The 27,205-nt window shown below is 34.8% G+C and overlaps 3 protein-coding genes across 3 annotated transcripts; all 3 read right to left on the reverse strand.

The window, feature by feature from the left end:
- Window positions 1–1,021: 1,021 nt before the first annotated feature.
- TRIADDRAFT_32264 (uncharacterized protein) lies at window positions 1,022–3,370 on the reverse strand (the record flags this gene model as incomplete). Its single annotated transcript, XM_002117232.1, has 9 exons — window positions 1,022–1,182; window positions 1,306–1,428; window positions 1,711–1,791; window positions 1,898–2,069; window positions 2,300–2,422; window positions 2,501–2,604; window positions 2,682–2,864; window positions 3,013–3,067; window positions 3,188–3,370. 9 exons carry the CDS (start codon window positions 3,368–3,370, stop codon window positions 1,022–1,024), a joined length of 1,185 nt encoding a protein of 394 aa, XP_002117268.1.
- Window positions 3,371–7,893: 4,523 nt separating this feature from the next.
- On the reverse strand, window positions 7,894–11,243 carry TRIADDRAFT_36673 (26S proteasome regulatory chain 4). The gene is made up of 12 exons (XM_002117233.1): window positions 11,187–11,243; window positions 10,578–10,671; window positions 10,055–10,179; window positions 9,594–9,779; window positions 9,329–9,457; window positions 9,111–9,207; window positions 8,944–9,032; window positions 8,758–8,858; window positions 8,593–8,692; window positions 8,449–8,503; window positions 8,205–8,359; window positions 7,894–8,045 (listed from the first exon to the last, which is right to left on the reverse strand). The coding sequence occupies exons 2-12, from the start codon at window positions 10,645–10,647 to the stop codon at window positions 7,911–7,913; spliced, it is 1,242 nt and encodes a 413-aa protein (XP_002117269.1). The 5' UTR covers window positions 10,648–10,671; window positions 11,187–11,243; the 3' UTR covers window positions 7,894–7,910.
- Window positions 11,244–16,295: 5,052 nt separating this feature from the next.
- Window positions 16,296–25,460, reverse strand: TRIADDRAFT_61279 (uncharacterized protein; the record flags this gene model as incomplete). The annotated part of the gene is made up of 26 exons (XM_002117234.1): window positions 16,296–16,355; window positions 16,503–16,550; window positions 16,723–16,887; window positions 17,092–17,196; window positions 17,406–17,472; window positions 17,630–17,698; window positions 18,330–18,552; window positions 18,949–19,104; window positions 19,300–19,367; window positions 19,577–19,760; window positions 20,083–20,241; window positions 20,692–20,850; window positions 20,965–21,225; window positions 21,872–21,918; window positions 22,435–22,654; window positions 22,767–22,922; window positions 23,034–23,078; window positions 23,515–23,670; window positions 23,828–24,055; window positions 24,129–24,215; window positions 24,309–24,401; window positions 24,561–24,639; window positions 24,756–24,808; window positions 24,912–25,055; window positions 25,140–25,167; window positions 25,410–25,460. 26 exons carry the CDS (start codon window positions 25,458–25,460, stop codon window positions 16,296–16,298), a joined length of 3,111 nt encoding a protein of 1,036 aa, XP_002117270.1.
- Window positions 25,461–27,205: the final 1,745 nt, after the last annotated feature.

A 27,205-nucleotide genomic window follows, 5' to 3' on the forward strand; every position in this document is an offset into this window, starting at 1 on the left:
TACCAGTGCCTCACCTACTCATTGTTTAAGACATATTTTAAAACTATTGACGTGGTCAAATTTTATTAAAAATCTAAACTCGTTGACTTAAGACTGCCTGCTATATGATGGAAGAAGTTCAAATTGTACTTTTAAGCATGCAAATAATTTGATGGCATACTATAGTTTCTTCATCAATGAAACTGACTGTGTGTCTGACTTATAACTGATTTTCGAAAGCTACAGTGACATAATCCGTGTACTGTGTTTATATATAAACGTCTACTGTATTACTGTCACGATGCTGGTCAGACCTTCATAAAAGAGCTTATACTTTAAATCTGGTCACAGGCTACAGGATTATTTATTTTCTTCCAGGTCACAGCAACGATAATAGTGGACTGTACAGCATCGAAAAGGTTGAGCATATGTGTATAATATATATATATATTATCGCAATCTGTAGCATTGTGAGCTAATTCGATAATACTTTCACAAAATAATATAGTAGAATTTTAGTGAACAAAATACAGTACTACTGCCCAGAGACAGAGTTATACTGTAGGTACAGTTCTGTAAAGGTGAAATGTAAGTTAGGTGCATCAACTTAAGCTTTGAAGGAAAAATGTCTATTAGCTAGAAATTAGTGTAATATCATCGCAAAAAAGTTCAGAACATACGTAATATAATGTCCACCTGACCGACTACTACTAACGACGATGATGCGTAAATGTTATGACTTGATAATTTCTACTGTAACGGTACATGACATGAAGCGATTACGTAAAAATTTGATGGTATCATGAAAATAGCAGATAATCAGATGCCTAATGGCATCATTGACGACAACTATGGTTATCTTAAAATGTGTCTAATTTTAATATTACATGTCACGCATGTCCTTACGGTGATGACACCTGCATGAACAAGTGTACTGTACACTTTCTAAAAGTAAAAGCGTCAGTAAGATTAGTAGATGTGGTAATTAATTACAAAATACAACGTAGAATTATACGTTGTTGTATTCTCGTAACAAAGACTACTAATAAAATCCTGGAAGTATCCTCCATGGTACTATTTGACAGTAGTGCAACCAATCATCACCATACTTGCGATGACAATGTTTCCAATCCTCACGTTCTCGATCCAGCAAGAGAAGCAGCAATAAAATGAAATAGGAATAAGGGAGAATGTGATTGAAGCCTATGTTAAATACGCATCAGAATAAATTTAGTTCATTAGGATAATATTTAAGAAAATGTAGTTAGAAACTGAACTTAGTCAATGTACTAGCGCTTATAATATTATAAAACTGTTGGTATTTACCGCATAGAAGACACCATGATAAAGCCATGATCAAATCTCCGAGGTAGTTGGGATGATGACAAACACCCCATAACCCTGAGACGATGAGTTTCTTACCGGACGATGTCTCAATTGTTTCAAGATCTATATAAACGGTAGCAAAAATAAGGCTACTAATTAGGAGCATGAAGAACATTGTATTTTTATGTAAGAAATTTTAAGTACTTTTGCAACAGACTAGGGTAATTAGCAACATGTCTATATAAAATTAGTCAGATGTTAGTTCTATATGGATGGAATCATCACGTTGAAGCTTGATTAGATTCAATCATTAATTATACAATCTATCAAGTAAACTATTCAATCCTAAAATGAAAAAGATGAGGTTTGTGGGCATAGAGTAGTGCAATTGCGTTATTCTATTACCTTTTACTTCAACACAATTAGGATCCATTCGTAGCTGATGTTTAGTATTATTCGCAGATCGATAAATAACGTATCCAACCGCTACAATCATCAAGTTATTTCAAATAGCAATTATGGAAATCATGAGTTGTTTAGAACGATTTTTATGGAAATCAGTTTCAATTTCAAAAGTAATGGAGATATTTACCATTTAGAGCGACAATACCCCCATAGCAATACCATGACAAGTGCTTAGGACTATTTTTAATCAAATATTGGCTTTGTAGAGTGTACGAAAATGGAACCCAAACATTAAATGCGAAAATGATGATGTACCCAAATCCAACATTAGCTGTGTCCATTCCGGTTAAAAAGTTATCCTATAGAATTACATTAATTTCCTCACTATGTATGCATCCAATACGAGTAGAACTACAATTACGTTTGCCTATCAGTTTACGCTATATTGCTATAATTGCTATATTTCAGTACTATCAATTTACTATTGGACTTATTAGCTTATTGAAATAACATCATTATCCATTGTAATTTTGTTTATATGGCTAATCTAAACTAACAATCAACTGTGAGAGTAATCGGAAAATCTTACCTCCCACCATAAACCATCAGCAACGTAACAAAAGTGGAAAATACAGATTAATACCATGGGAGTGCTTAATGTCATATTATTCTCTTTCAGATGCACAGAAAGCAAACAAAAGTCTATGATAACCTAAATGGTACAGTATCGTGAGAAATACATGTAAGTTAACGTTGCCAACGCAAGATTATTGTCAATGAAGTTCTTTACCCATCCGATAAGGCCAGGGCGAGTCATGAAGAAAAACTTGAGATCAAGATCGCCAATACGTGGATTTAATTGGCCGCCCATAAAGAAATCATACAACCAGGAGCCTAAAGATGAATTTAATATATTACAATTTAATACAGTAAATAGCATCATTATGTAATTACAGAATCGGAGTTATTACCAGAAGGCGGATCAGTGCCTTCCACTCTGGCTTTAATAACGGCAAATATACAGAGTGCCAAGGAGAATGCTACAGATGCAGTTCCAAGTTGAAGAAGTTTCCCAGCTATTAATTCCACTGAAAATTTCTGATAGCAACACAAGTACATAAACCCGCAAATGCTAACGATAAAAGCAAAGAAACCTACAAAAAATAACGCACCAAATTATTATTAAAAATTAACGATTATCTTGGTAAAGGATTACTCGACTACTTGCTAGCAATACGACAATGGTATATTTGAATGAATAAAGTTACACTATCACACCTGCAAGACATGCAAAATACTTACCATTGGCGCGATATTTTAAGCGGGTACCATCACGTAAAGGCAAGCCTTCAACAACCTATATGCAAAAACACCATACAGAAGTATACATTTAAGTCATGATTATATTTGATGTTTATCAATATCCTATTCTTTGACTAGTTTAAATACTGTATAATTGTACATAAATTGCATTTACCCTGCCGATTGGTAGTAAAGCCAATCCTGCCTGGAAAGAAATCCATACTACAACCATGTAGAATGCTTGCCAATCCCATAATTGTTGACATGTAGGCCAACGCTTTGGCCATCTTAAAGCCCAATTAAAATTATCCCCATCACTGCGTGGTATCCAGTTGAGTAAAAATGGAACAACTTCCATGACGAAAAGTGCCATAAATAGGCCAACTATCTCTCCCCAGCCATGATAGGTGGAAGTCGGTGTTGGACTGGGTGCTGATATTGTAGTGGATGCAGGGGCCGGTTGAGAGCTTCTAGATGAACTTTCCTTTTTGGTCGCTGATTCAGAAACTTTAGTAGAAAGTGGAGTTTCTGCAACAACTGCTACTTCTAATTCTTTAGCAATGCTTTTCGACGCTTTACGATTCGTACTTCTTCTAACGTTTCCTCGTGCTGGTGAACGAGAACGTGAGCGTGAGCGAGAACGTGACGGTGATCGGCCAGCTTGTTTGCGTGGTGTTCGTGATCGACCTTGTGGGGTCTATTTTGGTTATTAACAAATGATATTAGTAACATCGCCTAAACTAGCCCTATCATCATCATGAATGAAAATTTTGCATATTTTCGGCACTAAGTTAACAATATTGCTATCATTACAATAAAATATTTCATCATGTACACTGTACTGTACAGTACTTTTATCTGCAAGAGATACGAGTAAATTACGGCATAATCAAAATTTGATTAGAGTGGGGAAGATCTCGAACAATGAAAGAAATTACCAACATTGAAAAAAAAAAGTTTCTATTAGATAGGCCCTATATTTGTATCTAGTATGTAGAGCTTAACTACGTCTACAGTCCGAATTGAAATATGTATAGTGGGGATTGGTAGTTTTTGTGCTATGGGTGTTTTAAATGATCTAGTGAACAATTTTACACATTCAAATTGTATACAGCATTGTACTGTATTGCATTAGAACTACTAATTTACAAGTAAACAACCGATGCCGATAACAGAACGTTTACATAATTCTTGTCTGACGTCAATAACGTTGACAGTGGAAATCCAACTGTCATTGTCATGAACATGATGATATCGACTATTTCTATCATAAAATAAAATAAACGTTCGTATCTTATGCTACTGTAGTATGAATGATTCAATAGTAGATGCATTCGTATTCAAGTTATTGTAATGAGAATTAAAGGCATTCTTTTAAAATGAGTACAAAAGTGATGATGATATTGCAATTGTTCATAGGTAGAAGCGATTTGGATCATCCAGTAGAACTTGGCGTCACGGATTAGCTAAGATTGCATAAAAATGGATAACTGTACAAGTCAGTGAAGGACTAATTGTGATCGCGAAGCTACAGTAGGATCCATTCAATTCGATGATGGCGAATGTTTACGCGATTGATCGATTCATCCTGACCTATCCTAGCGGATAGTAGGATTGATCGCTTAAGTAGACAATTCCATGCTGTTCATAAGTTCATCAAGGAATCAAAAAGTAATAGTAACATCAGGAATAACAAGATAATCGGTCATCAAACAATAACATTTAGATATGCACACACACACGCACCAAAAACTATTTTGCGGTACAGTAGAGCAAAGTCGATGCGTAATAATAATGAATTGATGATTAATCCGAGTGTTGTGTTCATTGCACTGGGATGAAGATGTTTCCCTAATTTTTCTTTACCTTGGATAAAATTACTTTACTTGCCAATAAACGTTGTATCGAATTACTACCATCAAATTTGACAGTATATCGTCCATGATTATCTGTAATGGTAGCAGGAAAATATTGATCACTTCCTTCCCATTCAGCTAAAACTTGTGTGCCAATATCGTAACGTAGGACCCTCCCGCGTGTTGCACTAGCAGCACCACTAGCCGTTGTCGTGGACGAATTGCCAGCTGTACCACTGCTTTGCCGACGTGATGGCGATCGGCCGGTTCGTGATGAACGTCTAACAGATGAAGACATGATGAATTTTTTTTCCAATGTCAAATGGGTTGCCAAAAAAATAAATCCCAATGATCTCTTCGGTTGCGATCAAGCTAACAGAGCGTAATAAAGTCGAATGGAGCTTTGCTGCACTGTATTAGACTGGAATATACTGCGTCGAGCTATAACCAATAACTACTGGCAAGCGCAACTTTCAAATCCAAATGTTGAATGATCTCGATGCAAACGTTGATCCGCTCGCTCTCCTTATACTAACTCCTGTTAAATGCTGATTGTTGATAGTCAATTGGTCGTTATTTCAACTGTTGACGTTCATCAGTACTAGACTGTATTGAACAAGGGAAGAGTTTGTTTTGAATAAGCGGGAAAAATCCTATTGGTCACTTGCTGGAATTTCATTCGTTAGTAACAGTCACGTGATAACATTCAAATTTTTCATTCCAACCACACACCCATCCGATGGGGTTTTCTACAGTCTTTTCACTGTAGACAACAAAGTAGGTATCCAGTAGTAGAAACGATTCTCAATCCTCTTACAATGCGTTAGTCGATGAGACCTGATAGAGGGAAGAAATAACTGCTAGAATCGCAGCTACAGTACCAAGTACAGTAGTAGTTTTACCGTGGGAGGGAAATAAAAGTCTTTCATCATAATACGGACAGGACAGTCATTGGACGCCACCTTCCTCAACGGTACTGTATACTCGGTGGTCATGCAATCAAATCTTGATGACCTCTTTCGTTGGTATCTTTTTGTCAATGAGGTGACAAGTCATTTTGCACACACTTTTCTCAATCACTGAAGCCGCATAGTCTGCTACAGCGCCAGTCAGTGTGGATTGTTGTGGCAACCATTATGGCAACAGTTTAGTGCTTGCGGCATTGGATATATTCATTGAATAGACGTTATTAACTATTCAAATTACCAATTTCTTTGTTGCCATAGTGGATCCTTCATATTTCTTGCTAATATTTTTTTACTCGTACGCCAGATATCTACTTACTATCTCTAGCAGTATCTGCTTAGTCTTGTACAATTTGTACTCACAGTACTGTACTCTGACAGTAACGATTGCATTATTATGCTTAATCCGCATAAACTATACGTATGGATTGCGATCAACACCAAATCGGAATTCCATCTGATAGCAAAGCAATTTCAGGTTCTATTTTTATCCGGGGGTTCTAATCTATTCATACTTCTACTGTACTGTACACTAAAAATATCAATTAAAAATACAACACATACTACAGTACAGTATGTCATCAACGTTGAGTTAAACGCCACAATAATGAAGATACAGTATCAGTTAAGATTAGGCGATGCCAAAAGAATCTCGGTGACCCTCTGTTTAAATTAATTAATTATAATCGGTATCGTTATCACACCGCTCTAACTTCATTCTTGATAGTAGCAGTAGATGGCTGACTGCATAGCAGCATGATAGCTGTTGCACTATAACCTTATATATACAGTACTCCTGCTATTTTATGCTTGACAATTTCTTCCACTTAATCTGAACTCAAAGTAAATAAGAAAAGATTTTAAAATTCATTTATATCAACAAATGAACTTTTTAAACAATGCTGATTTATCAATCTTTTATCAATCATATGATTTACTCTACAAAGAACAGTGCTACCAACTTAGTAGACTGCAACACTCAATACGAATTGTACAAGTAGGAAACACTACAATAACAAGAAACTTTTCTGTATCGCCGATGAAAGCTTAAAAATTAAAAATTACTCACACAGAATTATCTAAAGGTTGACGATTATTGCATATCGGAAAAATATACTACCTGGCAAGAAGGAGTAACAATCTAATCGTAAAATAAATTGGTCTTTCAATTCGTTATCAGGCTGAAAAGCTTTAATGTTCCTGAAGTACTGTATCTAGACCAATGACGCTATAGTCAGTATCCTATGATCTATTTACTACTCCATACAGTATACTAAATTCTCCACGGCACGCAAACAAACTCTATACAGTCATTATCTTGCCTCTCGTAAACTGCTGCAAGCACAAGTGCAATATTACTTGAAAAAGTAAAGCGTGAATAGTTGCGTCTAACTAGATTTTGGGCTCTAAAGCATATTTAAATATACGAACCAAGTGCCCACTAATTTATGCTAGACTGCATATTGATTGTTGTTTATTGTACAGAGAAAGTAAGTAAATATACAGTGACTGTGAAGTTTATTACTCGCTACGCATCCAGAGTTTTTTATGAATACTGGATGCCGGACTTTCTTTTCCTATCCTGTACTTTATGTAGGATTTATACTGTAAGCGTATAGTCATTTTCATGTAACACCCTGCCCATCAACTACGGAAATACAAGTGATGACAAGTCTTAGAAATTTAATAAAATGTTTCATCGATGAATAATAAAACAGTGAAGTGATGCCAAGTTCTTAGTTGCTACACACGTAAAGCAGACTAATGACATATGAAATAAACTGAACTTCATCTGACAATGCTATTGCTTTACAATAACAGATATTACTACCTTACAATTATTGACATAGAATAAATTTTGCACAAGCATAAAAACATCATGCAAATACAAGACGCATTTAATAATGAGTCGAATTATTATCATTTTCTAACAATTGAATAAATTGTCAAGCCTAGGATATAGAATATTAGACTGATGAAATGGTAATCCACTGGAGTACAACCCCCATTCATTAACCAATCCGCTGCTGACGCTACTAGATTATAAACATCGTAGGTACATAGAGAAAACGTTAATTTACAAGTAGAGTCCTTCTGGTGTTCCTTCCTTTTTGCGGTATAACACGTTATCCTTAGATTTTCGGAAATCTTCGCTAGTTACTTTCATTCGACGCTCTCGTAAGGCCAATAAACCAGCTTCAGTGCAAATAGCCTTAACGTAGTAGATACATAATTCCATTAGCTCATTATACTAACAGCTTAAGTACTAATAGTAACTACCAGTACATTATTTATCAACTACAACTTGACTACATTCGAAAAATTACAAAGTATAACGTATTCATGTAGTGCGTCAAGATATGATATCAACCTTAACATCAGCTCCCGATAGGTCATCCTTAGCCATAATATGTTCTTCCAAGTTGACATCTTCTGCTAAAGTCATTCGGGCTGTATGAATATTAAAAATTCTTCTTCTCGTCTTCTCATCCGGTAACGGAAATTCAATTTTTCGATCAATTCGCCCTAAGACATTGTCAATTTTTGATTTAGTGACGTTAAGGTATTCAACAATCTTGAGATCATATCTGCACAAAAACATAATTTTCTTATACCAGGCCTAATGAGAGCAGGATCTAAGCTTTCAATCCTATTTGTAGCCATAATCACCTTATAAACCAGATACAGACATTGTTTACGATCATGTTGATTGTAGCAAATTTGTAAGATATACAGTACTATTAAATCGATAAACTTACTTTAACATCGCCTATTGAGTCAAAACCATCTAACTGATTCAATAGTTCTAACATGGTCCTCTGAATCTCACGTTCGCCTCCGCTGTTTGAATCGTATCTACTCACCGAGACAAAATCAGTTAGAAATATTGTGTAAACTTGACAGACAGTAAGATATTTAAGTACCGTTTTGTGCCAATAGCGTCTATTTCATCAATAAAAATGATAGAAGGAGCATGTTCTTCGGCTACTCGAAACAATTCTCTAACAAGCTTTGGACCATCACCCTATTCGATTAATTGAAAATTAAGACATAAATACTCTATTTCAAGAGTGGCAGAGGTTATAACAATAATACCAATCTCAACGTACTAGATATTTTTGAATCAGTTCAGATCCTACCACACGTAAGAATGTAGCTGAGGTCTGATTAGCAACAGCTTTTGCCAGCAATGTTTTGCCTATAGTAGGTACAAGCAACACAAACGTCTTTAAACACTAAGTACACTACGACAACGATCAAGACAAACATCCAAAACCTGTGCCAGGCGCCCCGTATAATATAACCCCTTTAGGAGGTTTAATGCCCATCTCTTCATAATATTCTGGATGAGTCAAAGGCAGCTCAACCGATTCCTGTGCGAAATTGGCATGATGAATTTTAGATAATCAGAGTTGCACCCAAAATTTCTCAAATGTCGAATTCAACGTGATTAACGTAGTACAACTATAGCAAATACTACATGTCATGTTTTACCTTAATTTCCTGAATCTGGGATTCCAAACCTCCAATATCGGCATACGACTCTTGCGGAGCCTTCTCCAGCTTCATAACAGAAACCATTGGATCGGTATCGTCTTGCAGTACACCAATAACTGCATGAACCTACCATTGTGCACGTCATCAACATTTAGCGATTCAATAGAAAATGCGAAAGTTCACAAATCCAGTTCTAAATTGGATGTCAAGGACTGTCTATACGCTCAAAATAATGGCACAACTAGCCGTAATCTCTTTATACCTTATGATTGAGTAAAACAGAACAACCAGGTTCCAGTAAATCTCGGTCAACAAATGATAAAATGCTAACGTAATGCTCAGATCCAACAGATGTTGAAACTATAGCGTGATTGTCATCGATAATCTCTTCTAAGGTTCCGACTGCCATTGGCGTCCCTCTAATGTCATCCAATCTTGTTCTTTCCTCCTATAGACATAATAAAGGTTAGTCGATTATGATTATCATCGAAACAAAACAGCAGATTCAATTTCGTTGCTATAAATAATCGACACAATCTGAAATTGCATCACACGTATGACTCTCGCTGGTCAAATTATATGCCGTCAATGACATCAATTTAATTCATAATATCACAAAAGGTTACCAAAGTGATACAAATTCCAATCACGACCATATCACAAGCAATAAAATTGCTACAGAGAGTATGAATAAATAATTTACAATCCTATATCATTAGCTACCTCATTTTTTTCATCTTGCGGTCTAAGCTGCTCTTGATTCTCTATAAATTCACTTTCCATGATGAGATAGTCTCTAATGCGATTTAACTTTAACAATTTTAAGCGGCATTTTGTATGTGGAGTAACTAAAAAAGTATGATACGTATAATATACAGTAAGCGTTATCATCCTTTCCAATTGAAACCATGGTGCATAAGGACTAAAGTCATGATTGGCACGATTACCGTTTGACTAAGTTATTTTAATATTGATTACGCATAGGGAATACGATGATATCGTCATTAGTAAATTCTTAATTATTGATTTTACGTAATTATTTAAATTCTATGCGTAAATTCGAGTTTATAATATCTTTTGATTGATCAATGCTGTATTACTATTTAACATATCGATAGTTACAGTATCATTGAGCAACTCATCCGTTTCGATATATAACTGTGTAGCCCATGCGGATAGCTTTTTAATACTGTATCGACAAGTTCAAAGATTTTTCAGATTGATTGGAAAGTTATTTTAGATCTACCTAGAGGAACTTTAGTAGCAGCTTCAGGTCCTCGTGATTTTCTCTTCTTTTTACCAATTCTTGTGGGCATAGGTGGCTCATACTTTCGCTTCGCCTACAATGATTTGCATTCAAAGCAAGATTAAATATACAATGTGACTACCACTCTGACAGTAACATAATTTTAGTAGAATTGATGCTGTTCCATGATGATATTCAAAATGGGTGTAGAAAAGCAGGTAGTACAGCTTAAAACTAGTGCATTCACTGTTCACATTTCCTTCTATCATTGTAAAATCATCTCTGTACCATGACTACAACAATTATTTTGAAAACTGTTTCATAGTTGATTTATTATCTCAAAATGAGCGAATCCATAGCGTGTGGTCAATGCAAACTATCTGACTAACAATTCGCTTATGATTGTAAGCCGCTATATTATCCGTAACGTAGTATGTTGACTCAAGGTTATGACTCTATCTAGGAGAATCATTACGTATGAAAATATGACAGTATCCCAGGAAGCGTGGAAAATCAGGGATGCTTGAGGTTGTCGAAACTTCAGTGTTACTTTACATGGAGATAATTTGACCATCTACTACACCTATTCTGTCATGGATGCTATATTACCTTATCTTTATCACCACCAGAATCACCTCTGCCACCAGAACCGGATTGTCCTTGGCCCTATACGCGTACATAATTACAAATTGAATTATTCAGTAGATAATGATAGAAGATTTACCACGAAATGAGTTATCCATGACAAGATGAACAAGTTTTATTGTCATCCTGTTAGGAGATGACTACGTCAACGGCGTCTCAATCAATGCATGAAATTGATGTAATAGCTAACATGCAAGGAATTATACATTACTACGCTACTCATTCCTATTTCAATATAGGACTATTCAACAACATCAAAGCGAGCTCGATCTACAGCGTTGATGATTTGTTGCAACTATTTCATGATTTATTACTAAAATGAATCGATGCCATTAAGAAATGTGTCTACAGCGTAGAGTAAAGCAGCAGTCTACAAGATTGTCATCAACATCGTATGTCAATTGTAGAAAAATGAATCAAATCAACGCTTGCTTGTCTACATATCGTTCCTCTCCAATAGACAGAGAAAGTTCAAAGAGAAATGAACGGATAGAAAGAAGAAAAAGTTCCAACATACCATGTTGAATTTGCTTTCCAAATTTCTTGGCCTTGTTCACTCTGCCTTCTAGCAGGCACTAACAATGAAAATCAGCCGACGATGCCGACGGTATAGTACTGCATCAAACCATCCACCGATTCTATACTGTACCCTGTACGCTAGCGTGGTACACTTCAGGCGGTGACGTCACGCTACGTTGAGTGGCTGGAGCCGTGATACAATATCACGGTAGCGTTATGAGCAGCATGCTTTTACCCACATGCGCGCTGCTGTATGATACAGTCTACACCGTAGTCATGACTGACCCATTGGACAGTGTGACACTACGCGTCTGGTGTAGCAGAACATCGACTGCGCAGGTTGAATATCCAAACTACGTCAATCTTCTCCTTTCGTGACTATGACTGACCTACTGGACACTGACACTGCATGTAGAGTGTAGCAGAACCCTTCATCACTGCGCAAGTTGAATACCCAAACTAAGTCAATCTTCTCGTTGATAATGACTGACCCACTGGACGCTGACACTACGGGTATGGTGTAGCAGAACCCTTACAATGACTGAGCAGGTTGAACTACGTCAATCTTCTCATTGATAATGACTGACCCATTGGACACTGACACTACGGGTAGAGTGTAGCAGAACCCTTACAATGACTGAGCAGGTTGAATATCCAAAGTACGTCGTCAATCTTCTCATTGATAATGACTGACCCACTGGACACTGACACTACATGTACTGTATGGTGTAGCAGAACCCTGATCAATGATCACTAGAGTCAGTAGAGTGAGCAGGTTGAATATCCAAACTACGTCAATCTTCTCCTTAGTAATGACTGACCTTCTGGACACTGACACTACAAGAACCCTTACACTGTACAATGACTGCGCAGGTTGAATATCCAAACTACGTCAATCTTCTCCTTTCGTCATGACTGGACCTACTGGACACTGACACTACAGTACATGTAGAGTGTAGCAGAACCCTTCATCACTGCGCAGGTTGAATACCCAAACTACGTCAATCTTCTCGTTGATAATGACTGACCCACTGGACGCTGACACTACGGGTATGGTGTAGCAGAACCCTTACAATGACTGAGCAGGTTGAACTACGTCAATCTTCTCATTGATAATGACTGACCCATTGGACACTGACACTACGGGTAGAGTGTAGCAGAACCCTTACAATGACTGAGCAGGTTGAATATCCAAAGTACGTCGTCAATCTTCTCATTGATAATGACTGATCCACAGGACACTGACACTACATGTACTGTATGGTGTAGCAGAACCCTGATCAATGATCACTAGAGTCAGTAGAGTGAGCAGGTTGAATATCCAAACTACGTCAATCTTCTCCTTAGTAATGACTGACCTTCTGGACACTGACACTACATGTACGGTGTAGCAGAACCCTTACACTGTACAATGACTGAGCAGGTTGAATATCCAAACTACAGTACATCAATCTTCTCCTTTCGTCATGACTGGACCTACTGGACACTGACACTACATGTAGAGTGTAGCAGAACCCTTCATCACTGCGCAGGTTGAATACCCAAACTAACGTCAATCTTCTCGTTGATAATGACTGACCTACTAGACGCTGACACTACGGGTATGGTGAAGCAGAACCCTTACAATGACTGAGCAGGTTGAATATCCAAACTACGTCAATCTTCTCATTGATAATGAGTTTATGACTGACCCACTGGACACTGACACTACGCGTAAGCTTCACCCTAATCACTGATTCGGGTAAAGATCAAACTACCTCGATCTTCTCGTTGTAATCAACTATCTCGGAAATCAAATGGCAAGGGTTTTAATTTCTCCAATCACTTTAACCCTGTTGCAATTGCAAGCATCCTTTGCTTACAGTAAGTACAGTAAGTACAGACTGTCTTCTTCATTCATATCGTACGACTGTACCCGCCAGATACAGCACGCAGACCATGCTGGCAGAAACATCACTTCATATCCAACATGACGTTGCACTTTTTCAATCGTATCATCATTGGGTACTCTCTCTCATTCAAGGATCATGTATCGGACAGACGGATTCCTTTCTTACCCAATGTAGCCGTCAATGTCCCAAAATACTTACTGTGTGTATGTACTTGTAGTATGGATCTTGGGTGTCTGCTTTGGAAATCACTGCTACTCCTTTTTCTACAGTAGAACATGGACGATCTTATACAACTGGTTCCAAGTAGAACTTACGGATCTATTATTAATATCCGACTCCTACAATTTCGATAGACTTGAAGTCAAGATTGCAATAAAGCAGTAGGCAATGTGTCTTTAGAATCGAGCTCTTACTGCTACTGATGTCTGCTCTAGAACGACAGTAGGCAGAAAAATGACTACTCAATAAGCTTTGGACAACCCATTCTCATCGACTTTCCATGATGATTGAATGGCGACGGATGGATACTCTCATAGGTTCAACAGTGCGAAAATACTCTGAAAGTCTATCAAAATTGTAGGAGTCGACTGATGATCCGAATTTAGTGACGGATAACAACATTTTACGTAATATTACTTCATTTAGAAAAAAATCAGTCAATTTAAAATCGACCGTCTACATATTAAAGTACCATCGCAATGACAGCAATAGTTGGACGAAATGAGACCGAAAATGTCTGTTCGTCCAAGAGTGATCAGTCAGGGACAATTCAAGTAAAATATTACTATAAGCCCCTTTTTCCACCGTCTACTTTCTCGATCTCTTTTTACGATATAGTCATGGGGATTATAATAGTAAGAGAGACAGTAGATGGTGAGATGAGAGTTTGGTGGATAAAAGGGAACACATTTTTACTTAAGTAGCCCATGGAACTCAAGTAAAAATGGTTCCCCTATATTTTGTCCTTGAAGGAACAAATTCTCCCCTTGGCCTATCAATAGATTACTCCGGACAATCTTATGATCAGGACAAATAGTACTGTCCGTAGTAGTCGCTGCTGTCCATCGTGCTAGCGCACCTGCCAGTCGCCCTTTTCTCTCACCATCTCACTTTACAAAAATCCTCATTCTTACTTTAGAATCCCATAAAATGTTGTAAAAGAAGGTTGACAATTTCATAAAAAGACAGTAAGTGGTAACATTTTTACTTCATGGGATTATAAAGTAACAGTGAGGATTTTATAAAGTGGCAGCAAGGAGTAACAATCTTACTGGAGTAGTTGGCGATATCTGCATTATGCTGTTGACTATCAAGGTGACGCACTCTAGGCATTTTTCAAAAAATTCGATCCTTTAATACTGTACCGTATCGTCATCGTCAAAATTCTACCATTCCAATGCTTTGATCTACTCTATTATCGTTGCTCTTAATTTCAACTGATAATGAACGCATTTTAAAATTCACTTGTAATATCAGTCAATAATAGACGAGACGAATCTCAAACTGTTTCAACCGAACTTCATTTTAAGCTTTTAATGAACACATGCAGTTTTCCGTGATTGCATTACTTCATATTAATGCGATGATCTATGGAATTTACATACTGTAGCTTTCATTCGTGCATGAATCAATTATTTGAACATCCTGTTGTCCCATAGATCACTGGGTAATCACTTGAAGAGTCATGCTATGGCTAATTCAAACTAATATCTATGACCAGTAAATCCGGGATAGACGGCAAAATGAATGTACTGCTGACTAAAAGCATGCGACAGATCGACAGTAGTGTACGCTGTATCAAGATACACCACTGGCAATAGCCAAAAGTCCTATAGGAACTAATCTAGTTCTACGTCATCATCGCCAAAATTTTGCGATTCTTGCCTAGGATAACTTATTTTAATTGTTGCTGCTCATAATTTTAATTTTAACTGATATTGAATACATTTTAATATCAACTTGTGATTTCATTCAATAGTAGACGAAAGCCTTCTTAGATGATTCAACCGAACTCCATTTTAATACGGGTATATTCAGTTTTCCTTATTTAAATTATTATCATCACTACACGAGTATTCCGCTAACCTTAAACATCATTGATTCATCTTTCAAGCGTTATACTATCAGTTATGCTATAGTTAATTCTAACCGATACTCATAACAATTAGATCGGCCACGAAAGGCAAACTAGACTAACATAGTATTGATTTCGCCGACATTACCGAATTACAGTAATTATTATTAGCAAATATCATTCATCAAGAATGTCTTGACAAAATAACACCTATTTGAAATATGCGTAGAGTAGTATATTACTGACTCTAATCGCTTCCATTTGAAATAAATTTCTATCATACTCCTATTTGTATCGCCATTATTGATCCATATACTCAGATTTCCAACAACGTTATCCAATAACATTTCTGCTACATGTTGTATCATATACATGCTAGTTAAAATAGATAAACAATATCGTATCAAATAATGAATAAACTTTGCACTCGTATCAGTAACTCATCCATATTATAAATCAATAAAGTGAGTCTATATTGGTTAAGAATGAAAAGTTCTATCGCTATCATTAACTTAGCCTTCGCTAAATTTTATAATATGACTCACAGTCTAGATAATTACCTTCAATTTATATAAAGACGCGCTTGCATCACATTTTTATAGGTCCATTAATACTGTCAATATCACTATCGACATAGTGGGCATCTTCCTATAATAGTATAGACCGTTACATACTTAGCTGATTCGCTAATATAAACCCAATTCAGTATTACAATACTTAACACAGAAAGAACTAATTATAAAACTATCGTATCAAGCTAGAAATTAGAGATATAAATACGTATATATGCTTTACCAGTTCTGAAATATAGCTAGGCTTTTTCTTTGTTTGCTTACGTACAACCTATATAATTACGACATTATAAAATGAACCTTTTCCCGTAAAAGTGCTAAAGTTATGATTGGTTTTAGAATTGATTCATCTCATACTATTAGCTATCCTAATGACAGCTCAATATGTATCTTAATATGATAGACCATCATACGTATAAAATTATAAAATAATAAATGCCTACCTTGCAAATGACAAAGATGATGACTATCACTCCAACAGAACCTGTTACGGAAACTGCAACAATTGCACTAATGGATGCTCCAGGTAATCCATAGCCAGCCTCCCTTGCAAAATATCCTGTAGAAACGATGCTACGATCATCGAATTGAACGGTTAAATTTCCTGCCTATTAGGATAAATAGAAAAATTTTTAGTATACGTACCGAGGCTACTAGCTGGTGACTATAGTTAAGCAGCTATGATGAACACGGTGCTATCTTTTACAAAAATTATAAAAGCCAGAATTCAAATTATTGATAGTTTCCTTTTAAATTGACTATCTTCATTGTTAAAATATTAAAAGCCTTATATTTCAATCAATTGTATATACCTGTAATTCTATTGCACGCATAGTTTGGTAAGTAATGGGTGGTTTCGGCATGAGGTGAAAATGGATAGATATTCTGTTAATTCCTGTATTGGAATCCGGAAAAATCTATTGATAATAATTAATCAATAGTATTCAAGTAGAAAAGTAATCATGTAGAAAATGCCTCTTGACTGAGTTATTAACTTTAGTCTGTTCCTCACAGAATCATACTCTGAGAAATTAATGCTCAACTATGATGAGAGTAATTTTAGCAATTAGTCAGCTTAACAGTCAATTCAACAATATCGTATTGATGTAATCAGCTAAAGATTTACCTGTACATCTCGTAACGTAGTGTATGGCTCTATGCCAAACCTTGCACTCATTACTGACTCAAAGGCTCTAAAAAAAGGAATCAGATTGATCAGATTGATTATACATTATTTAAGTATTATATTCGAGTGCTTATAGAATTTATACAATTTGGTCATTTATACATGTTATGAACTCTTACTTCATCACTACGATAATTCATATATCACCTTTTGTCAATACTTACTCCACGAAATCATTAACGTTGGTTAAAGAATCGAACGGCGCATCAAATTCTAGTGTTGCACCATAATATCTGTTGAATATTAAAATCGCTTTAATGTCAATACTAGTCAATCATACATTTTTAAGATCATTCTACAATTTCATCATCAAGGTCATCATAAATGAATATAGGTAGGGTTAGGTAATTTGTCAATTGGATAATCTAATTTCCTGTATTTTGAACGCGGCAAAATCTTCTACAATCAATGATTGACAGAAAATCGACACACCGATACTTAAATATAAATTGCCAGTTAAAGAAATTAGCTGGCCTTATAAGACAATTTAATAACAAAATCAAACAACTGCCTCTAGTTTCAGCAAGTACTGTAAATACTAAAAATTTCATAAATAGAATACGGCCGAATAAATCAAATAATATCATGATATGAAATGATAATTTCACACGATTGCAATGATTTCCTGCTAATGCTCAAATAAATAAGCATTTTGTATATTAGATATGATTTTCCGATTTATAAACTTGAATCGTTTCTTACAGGTTACAATCAAAACTATTTAAAATAAGAGATTTATCTTAAAATTGAGTGGATTATGTAGTACTTATATAACAGTATCAACTACTTACACAAAATTATGAAGATAAGATAGGCCTCTTATGATAAAGAAAATCCATTATGAAATATAGGGTAAGAACATACCGCAATGTAGGACAAGTTGGCTTATTGATGGAGACTGTACCAGGCATAATTTCTCCAAATATATTAACACACCAGCAGTACTTGGTGCTTTCATCGCATTGTAATCCAGCAAAAGAGCCATCCGGATTACATTCCGGAATATAAACTCCAGTTCTTTGCAATGGTCTACCATTTGGCAAAGTAGTAGTATTTCTTCTAGCTATGAAGCATTCTGATAAAGCTTCTGTAATGGAAAAAATATAAATTCGTGTAAAAAAATTTCAATAATATTGGCAATTCTGATCAAAATCAACTATTCGAGTGTATTCCTTCTATTTAATTATTATAAAACCCAGTAATTTTGTAATTTAGTAATACGCTGTCCAATGCAAAATGGCGCTAAAATTTCGGTTTGCTGTGCTTAAAATTAAAATTATTATATATGCATGATTTTATCAAAGTATTAGTGAAAATGACCAAGTGCTAATTAAACATAGCGCCAAAAATATGTATCGTAATATTTATGTTTATTCAATCAATTACTTCAAGAATAAGCTATAGAGCAAATGATATATGACAGGAGGATTAGCTTACCTGCTTTCAAATGAGAAGTTATTACATCTTATCTGAAATACGGTACCTTTTGGAATTGGTTTTTTACATTTTGTAGCAATGCCACAGCCTTCGGTAGCGCAGCATTTATAATCACTTCCACAGTCTCCATCAGAACTACATTCTCCAGTACATTGGTATTCATTTTCTATTTTATTGACTTCAGGACAATACCCAGATTTACCTATGATCAGAAGCCGATTCTATATCACTACTAATAATTTTGCGATTGTTCTTATAATAATTTGCTAGGTATTAAATATTTAAGGTAGTAAATATTGAAAGCAATTACACGCTTTTATATACTGTACATAAACTGTATCTTGACATTATAAAATTGGTGAGAAAGAAATAATATGTTTCGCTCAGTAACAATTACTTATATTGCATTGCGCAGTTGACGGTGATCTTGTACCAATAACTTCAACTCCATTACGATCAACGCACCTTTAAATAGCAGAAAGTTCAACAAGTGTTTCTGTTAATATAGCCTTATAACTAAAACCATAAAATTTTTAATGGCAATTGTAAGAAAATCTTTATGTCGATAATATTATTTCTGGATACTTACCAGCAGCATTACATTATCAGAAATCAACGTTACTTAATATCATTATTAGTAGCAGTTATAAATTTTAAAATAATAATTCTCTTACCAACATTCTTTAGGTATAGTCCGGCACTGTATTTTTAAGTATTCTCCATTTTTATCGCATTCTGGTAGAAATACTGCCGTTGTGTTCACAATTCCATATGATGGAGTAGTACTTGTGGTGTTAGAGATGAGACCAACCGCTTTCATTTTAGCATTATATCGAGCCAGCTGGCATTTTTTTAACCCTGTAATAATTATAGTAATTGCGTAACGATTATTTATTAAAGTAATTTATGTATAAACAATACTAATCAACTCGTTTAATTTATCTAAGGTTGTAAAGCCTAGCAGCATTTTCAGTTTAAGCTCAACAATTATATTCCGTAAAAATATTTTTATGCCATAAACGAGTACTAAACTATCGATACTAATTCCGCTAAATTGGAATATTTGTAGTAATCAATAAAATTATCAATCAAATATTAGATTACGTCTTTCAATATGTATGTGACTTTCGACTTAACATAATACCATTAATGCAGGTGCTAGCTTCTACATCTAATTTACCCTCAGTGCAATTAACGCTACGACGATTGCCATCATGAAATCGTATTGCGCAATTTGAGCAGATATCTTGAATACATATAGCATTCGGATGGGCTGGGCATTCTGCCAAAGCACAACGTGGCGCCTCACACAGGATAGCCAAATGATTGGCTTGACAAGCTAGATTTACCAACACAATACGGATTAACGATAGAAGCTTACAGTATTAAAATGATAAATAGTAACATTTTATTCTAATCAAAACTGAATATCGAAAGAAAACTACTAGATACTACGCATATTTTAAACTAATTGTATTTTGTAACTAGAATTGTCCAATTCGACTTTTAATATTGAATGGTCAAGTATGCTTAAGGTAAGGGTGATTTGATTGAATAGTAATGAATATTTGTTCACATTTTGCAATTCCTAATATCTCAAGCTAATGGCTGTCCAAAATAGTTAAGAAAATGTACTGTATATAACAACCGTATTCTAATCGTAATCGCTATCATTTTTAAAGAGGATAAAGCAAGGTAAGCAATTATTACAATACAGGTATGACATCAGAATGATAGGTATGTTTAATTCTATTCAAATTCATGGCATACTAATTATATTATATTTAACCTGGATAAACTGCTTTAAGGCAAAGTGTACCACCACATCCATTTAGACAACACTTATAGCCTGCATCGCATTGTGTATCGTTTTCACATGAGTTTCTGATAGTGCAATTACTTGCAGCCATTTCAAGGTTAGAAATAACAGGACATAGCCCGGGCCGAACTAGATTGATCAATTTTATTAATGATACAGCAGATTACTGTTATAACCATTAAAAAGAAATTAGCCGTTTAAAGATAGATGAATAATATAGAAACTGATTGATCCTATACTTACTTGATCTAGTTGCACCAGCACAGTTTCTGTACCCAGTAGTGATAGTGTCTTGCTCGATACGGCCGCGACGACTTGAACACCAGCAAATTCCTTGCCAACATTGCAAAGGATAATATTCTTCCGTGTAACGATTATTTATTTTCGTACACCTTGGTATAAATCGACGATATAATGTGCTAATAGGAACTTTAACACGATCAGAACCCTGATTGAGTACAACTCCGGTGATATCATACACCATTTTCATGCAGTAATTCAAACCTAAGAGTGGGATAATTTAATAGTTAGAGGTTTGCCCGCGTTCAACTTTTTATTAGACTATTAGCTTAGGCTTAAAATCAAATTTAATTATAGTAGGTATAACATGGTATAATAACATTGCATTTAATACAATAATAATCTTATTAACATCACTTCACGCCAACTTTCCAATTAAGTTCCAGTAAAATTATCGGTCAAATGAAAACACCAAGATTCAAGGCTACATTTGTACTATTCAGTGATTTAGAATACTAGCAACAGGTTCTTGTTGTTGCTTTACGAATTAATTATGACTGTTACGACAAGAGTCCATGAATGTTGACTTAGAAAGTACCGTACTATAAATCTGTGTAATCCGATCTCAACAATTTATCATTGGAAACAAATTGCTAAATCTAACCACTTTGTGCAGGTATGGAAGGTCCTAAAAGTTGATAAAAAGTTAAAAGATGGAAACATCTATTCAAAATGACATTGGATAAAGTATTATTTCTATTGTATATGATATTTAAACACCCATTGCTAAAGTAACAGTATTAAGGAATAGACGTGTAATAGTATGATATACAGGGCAACTCTATTGCACTTTTTATTTTATTTTATTGTCATTTTAAGTTAAATCCTTGGATTTAAGAAAAGCTCTTACGTGGGCATCTGTCATTTGGCAATATACGACCATTGGTATCACTACACCTGCGATAAAATATTGCATTAATAATAAAATAGAAACAGAATCTTATTACTAATTAATGCGATTAGTTTATAACAGTATTTTATATTTACTTTATGTAGGTCTTCTTTTTATCTAGTTTACCTTATTCTTGTACACAAACATACTCAATTTAATCAATAATTAACTAAATGATATGGTATAGCTATAGTAAATAATAAAGACTATCATATTTAAAGATACTGTTTAAAATGTCGTATAGGAATACTTAACGATCTTAAGAGTGCAGAAGAATTCAAAAGTGGTAATAATACCGTTATTGAAATTAAATTCTTGGTAGGCAATTATTTTACTCCAAAATGAAAGAATTAATTTTATACTACGCGTTAAATATGTACACTTCGCTTCAATATATATTTCTTAAAGGTCAAAATATTTAATAAAGCAGTGCTAGATATTCATTTACTATAGTTTAAAACATTATGCTTAAGAAACGGCTTCCGAAATAATTTTTTCCAGAAATATATTTCGCAACTTACCAGCAATTTCTATCAGTCTTTAAACATTGGGTATATTTAAAATTATTCTGATCGCATTGTGGAATATAGTGAGATAAAGTAAATGAATCTGGATTTCCTGTTTTGGTCGATGATAACACGTAGGCAACATTATTGACTTCAATAATGCTTTTATTGTAAGTAGTAAAATGAGTATCTTGATAAGTTAACGATGAATGGCGTAAGGTTAAGCAGCCAGGAACTAGATTTGAGATGATGTAATGGTCGAAAGGAAATAGTTATTTTTAATATCATATTGACCAATATTAAAATTTATAAGTCTTATTTATTTGATTAAATTTGCAAAGCTTTACTTCGTGTATAACATTGGACATTGTTTCCAAAGTTATCAAAAAATCCTACTGTGCAACTGCCGCAAGGGATAATCCTACACGACAGATCTCTGCAAGTTACATCGCCGCTGCATTCGGAAATGTTACATTTAACTAGAGGTTTCTCAGGTGGGCAAACTATATAGATGGGTATATGGGTGTTGCATGTTAATAATGTGAAATATAAATGGAATTCACTTCAAGACAATTTTTAACGGTAAATATATTGTCGTATTCAGTAACACTTACCTAGATTTTGAGTTTTCTTGACAAAGTTTACATATTCCTTACTTTCTATAGGTACACCAATTATTAGTCAGTATAATTTTAACTATGGCCATTAATTAAATACCATTTTTTATCAAATATGATCATTTGTTATACTAGTACAATCTACTGATACGTATATAACTGATTAATATCCTTATAAAATTCGTATAGGAACATACGTATAGTTATCGCTTTTATGTGAGCCTTATCATGACTCAAAGCATCAATTTTTAACACTCGGTTAACAATACTGATTGCCAATATCATATTTCGAGTAAGGTAGGGTAAATAACTAACTCATTCCCGCAAACAATGTAATTTCAACCACGTAATAATAGTATTCATATTTTGGCTAATAAAATCATTCATATATAAACGAGGAGGATATCGTAGGAGTATCTGTAAAGCGCAATCTTTCATACGTACAAAATTCGTTCTATATATGAAATAATATTTTTACCAGCTGTATTCGGGAATGTACATTTCCGACCGCAGTCTGTGAAGCAACATTTCTTGTCACCTACACAATCTGTGTCGGTTAAACAGTTATTGGAACAGGGATCATTATTGCCTGTCGTCCATGGAGCAGGACAAAATCCAGATTTTTGAGAATTGGCTATAAGTAATGAAAAATTGCAAGCTATCTTTGATTGATAGACTCGAGCTAGCATTTCAGAGCATGATATAGCACTCTACTTAATTACAAAATTTGTTAATTGCTAAATAAATAATCAAATCTGTATATACTATTAGAATATCACGTTACTTCTAACCTTTAACATTAGCACAAAGCGGTACGCCACGTATTCTAGTGCCAGAGATTTCATTGCCATAATTATCAACGCACCAGCATAGACCAAGTGTGTCCATACATTGAACTTTATCGTATGAACCATCTCGCTGACATTTAGGCACAAAGACGCCAACAGTTAGGTTTTGATGGCTTTCTACGCTAGCTGCTTTATATGCGGCAAGTTGATGGCGTCTACATAATGTATTACCTACATGAAATAGAATAAGATTAGAAGGAGAAGTGCTAAGTCGATATTTTCGTTACAACGGTTAGCATTTCACCTATAAGGCAAGTGCAAGTATAACATCCATTATCATCTTTTGTGTATCCATTTGGGCACGGTTTAGGACAGTCAAACTTAATACACCCTGCAAAAATTGCACTGATGAAGTAATTCGTGCTCATAGCATTTCTTAATGATAAATATTAGCAATCTCAATTCTACGGATTGAATTAATTACTTGGAGAACAGTCACAAGTTCGGCAACCATTAGGATCTTTAACAACAGACGAACAACCAACTACAGTACACCGTAGGCGCGGACAGGTAGGAACTAAAGAAGAATTAGCAAGAAATGAAATAGAAATTTATAACATGTTATAACATACCAGGATTACTGACAAGATTGTAAGGAAATGATAGTAGCCTACAACTCAGCTAAATTTTATGAGTAAAGCTGATTTTATGGCATCAATCATCATAAAATCATTACCGTTAATACATCTCGGAACTAACGGGCAAGGTTCGCTTGTGCATGTTTGATTAGCAAGACGGCATTCTAGATTACATGGCTATAACAAGAGAAGTATTCTATAACTGCAATCTCACGTAATAAATTTGCAAAAGGAAACTGCCCTGTAGAATCATGTTTTAATAGTAGTTAAGGTGTTACTCAATATTGCATTACTTCGCCAAAACATTGAGATGTTCTATTTTCATATTCTTTGCGAAAGGTCCGATCTAGGTATAATTAAAAAAGATGTTACTATACTATATAGATAATTCATGGTTAAAGTTAAAGAATAAGGGATGATTTATTTACTGCTATTACTACATCGCTTACAGTCGTCTGTAATTGGTTCCGTACATTCCGTACCACATCCATTAGTGCAGCATTTTTTACTACCTGAACAATCACTATCGTTACCACATAATGCTACACACGACCCAGCGTTTTCGAATGTTCTTCCAGGGCACATTCCTACTTCTAAACGTTTAAAGATTAGAAAGATAAATTTAATTATTAGCAAGCGATATGTTGAATTTTGATACTGTAATTGATACAACTTACTGGCATCGGCGCACAGCAATACTTGCGTCTAGTTCGTTATGGGGGAAGAAAGGATATAAAATAGGGCATGTTAATGATGTAGCATAAAGACTGTAATAGCTATCGTACAGTTACAATGTGTATCATACAGCTTCAAAAATGGATATCATATCGTCTATTCCATAGTATGGTGAGAATAATCAAGGAATGATTAAGGTAATTATTAATCTGCGAACTACAAGTATAAGAATTTTAACAGTTCGATATCGACCGACTTTATCAAAGACTTACGCCGTAAAGTAGAAAAACGAATAGCAACCGATGTCGATATCTCGTGGCCATATCTATCACGATTTCTTCGATGTTCCTAAAACCCTAAATTCTAAGAAATAGTCGTTAGCTGTAAATTATACGTAAAGGTACATTTTGCTACCTATCTACGGAACAAATATTAGCTTTATCTAATACCAATACTGGAACTACAGAAGAATGCAGTGTGTAATGAAGACGAAAGAGCATGCTTTACGTTTGTTACTAACATCAATTAATTTTTATATTATATCGCTGCCAATTTAAAATGTACGTGAATAAGATTTTTTTCTTTACAAGGAAATGTAATAATGAAAAATGCAGATAGCTTTACCTCTTTTGTTAGGATTTAACAGATGATATTTTTTTACCCAATTTTAGCTGGACTATGCACTCTTGTATTTGTTATAGATCTTCTGGTTACGACTTGCTAATATGCCATGCATAACAGTTTCGATTAAAAATAATTTGAGGAGTCAGAAATTACCAGATCTCATCTTCAAACGGTATTTCATAATTAAATTACTAGTGAACATATGATTTACTGCAATTAGCTGCCATAGGCCTGTCACGAGCCGGCAATGATTAATTTAATTTCTTTTATTTCCCTGTTTATATTCTGATAGATTAAAGCTGCAAGTTATTGATTGCATCCATCAATTCGATAGCAGATAGCTAGTGTACATTTTTACAAATTATGCGCGCATCGAATGCAGCCTCTTGTAGATCTTATAATGAAATATGACAGTCTTCAATATAAATGTCGTGATGGTGCGAATAAATCAAATAATATGGATGGTATTGCATCCACCTCTGTGTGTAATTGCGGCGATCTACGCACAAATGTGCAAATTAATACTTATTGTCTATGTTGAATATTTCGTTGATTATCTACAACCTTAAATTACATTCTTATAGCTAGCTAATACCTTTACTACTTGAAAAGGTATAATTGACGCAAGATATTATACATAACACGCGGTTACAATTAATTATCAGCGTAAATATAAATTAGTGATTCTTCTACTATGGTTTTAATGATTTTAATTTTGCGACAGTCCGTAGTTCCCTTTGATTACGAATTTATTCCAAATTTTAAATTTTAATCAGAATAGAAATTAACAACTAAATTATAGTTTATATGGATATCATGATTGGATTTAACGATTAATAAGGTGAATTTATAATTGAAAATATAGTTTGGTTAACTTCACAAGTAAGGAGTATATTAGCTACTGGTTCTTAAGCAGCTATTTTATTTATACAAACTACAACAATATGCTAAGAAAGTTCAAATTTGCAAATCAGCGATTTGCTGTACACTGTACACAGTTGATGGTGCCTATTTAGGATGATTATGATGAAAAGTCCAGTCAGAATACTAGTTTGAACGTGCATAGTGGAGTGAAATGCAGATCATAGCCACGGAAAAATACCATACTATAATTAATTCTTCCCTGCATGACAGTAATCTCGGAAAGAAGTAGCATCCACCATACTGTAGGAATTATCACGAAGAACCCCTTAACTCAAGTTTCATAACGAGTGTCCTCAACTCCTCATACCCATCATTACTGTATTTTGGATACCGTACTCAATCACTTCACTATACAGTACCGTCCATTTTTCATATTCTTGGTCAGCGACGTGTAGAAGAATTTCCTCTTACAAGTCCCTGACTTAGCTGCAACTGAAATATAGGCTCATGGAAGCATGGAGACACTAAAATACTCGTAGGTCGAGTTTTAGGAGTCCATGATGAAAGATGAAAGTGATGA

Source organism: Trichoplax adhaerens, genomic scaffold (assembly GCF_000150275.1).
Source record: "Trichoplax adhaerens TRIADscaffold_22 genomic scaffold, whole genome shotgun sequence".
NCBI classification, from domain to species: Eukaryota; Metazoa; Placozoa; class Uniplacotomia; order Trichoplacea; family Trichoplacidae; genus Trichoplax; species Trichoplax adhaerens.

Excerpts from the sequence above, each read along its gene's own strand:
- TRIADDRAFT_36673 (XM_002117233.1), bottom strand. The coding sequence starts at position 10,647 with ATGCCCACAAGAATTGGTAAAAAGAAGAGAAAATCACGAGGACCTGAA. Across the intron at positions 9,208-9,328 it reads CCCAGATTCAGGAAATTAAG|GAATCGGTTGAGCTGCCTTT; the intron begins GTAAAACATGAC and ends AATTTCGCACAG. Across the intron at positions 8,360-8,448 it reads TCCTGCTCTCATTAGGCCTG|GGCGAATTGATCGAAAAATT; the intron begins GTATAAGAAAAT and ends ACAATGTCTTAG.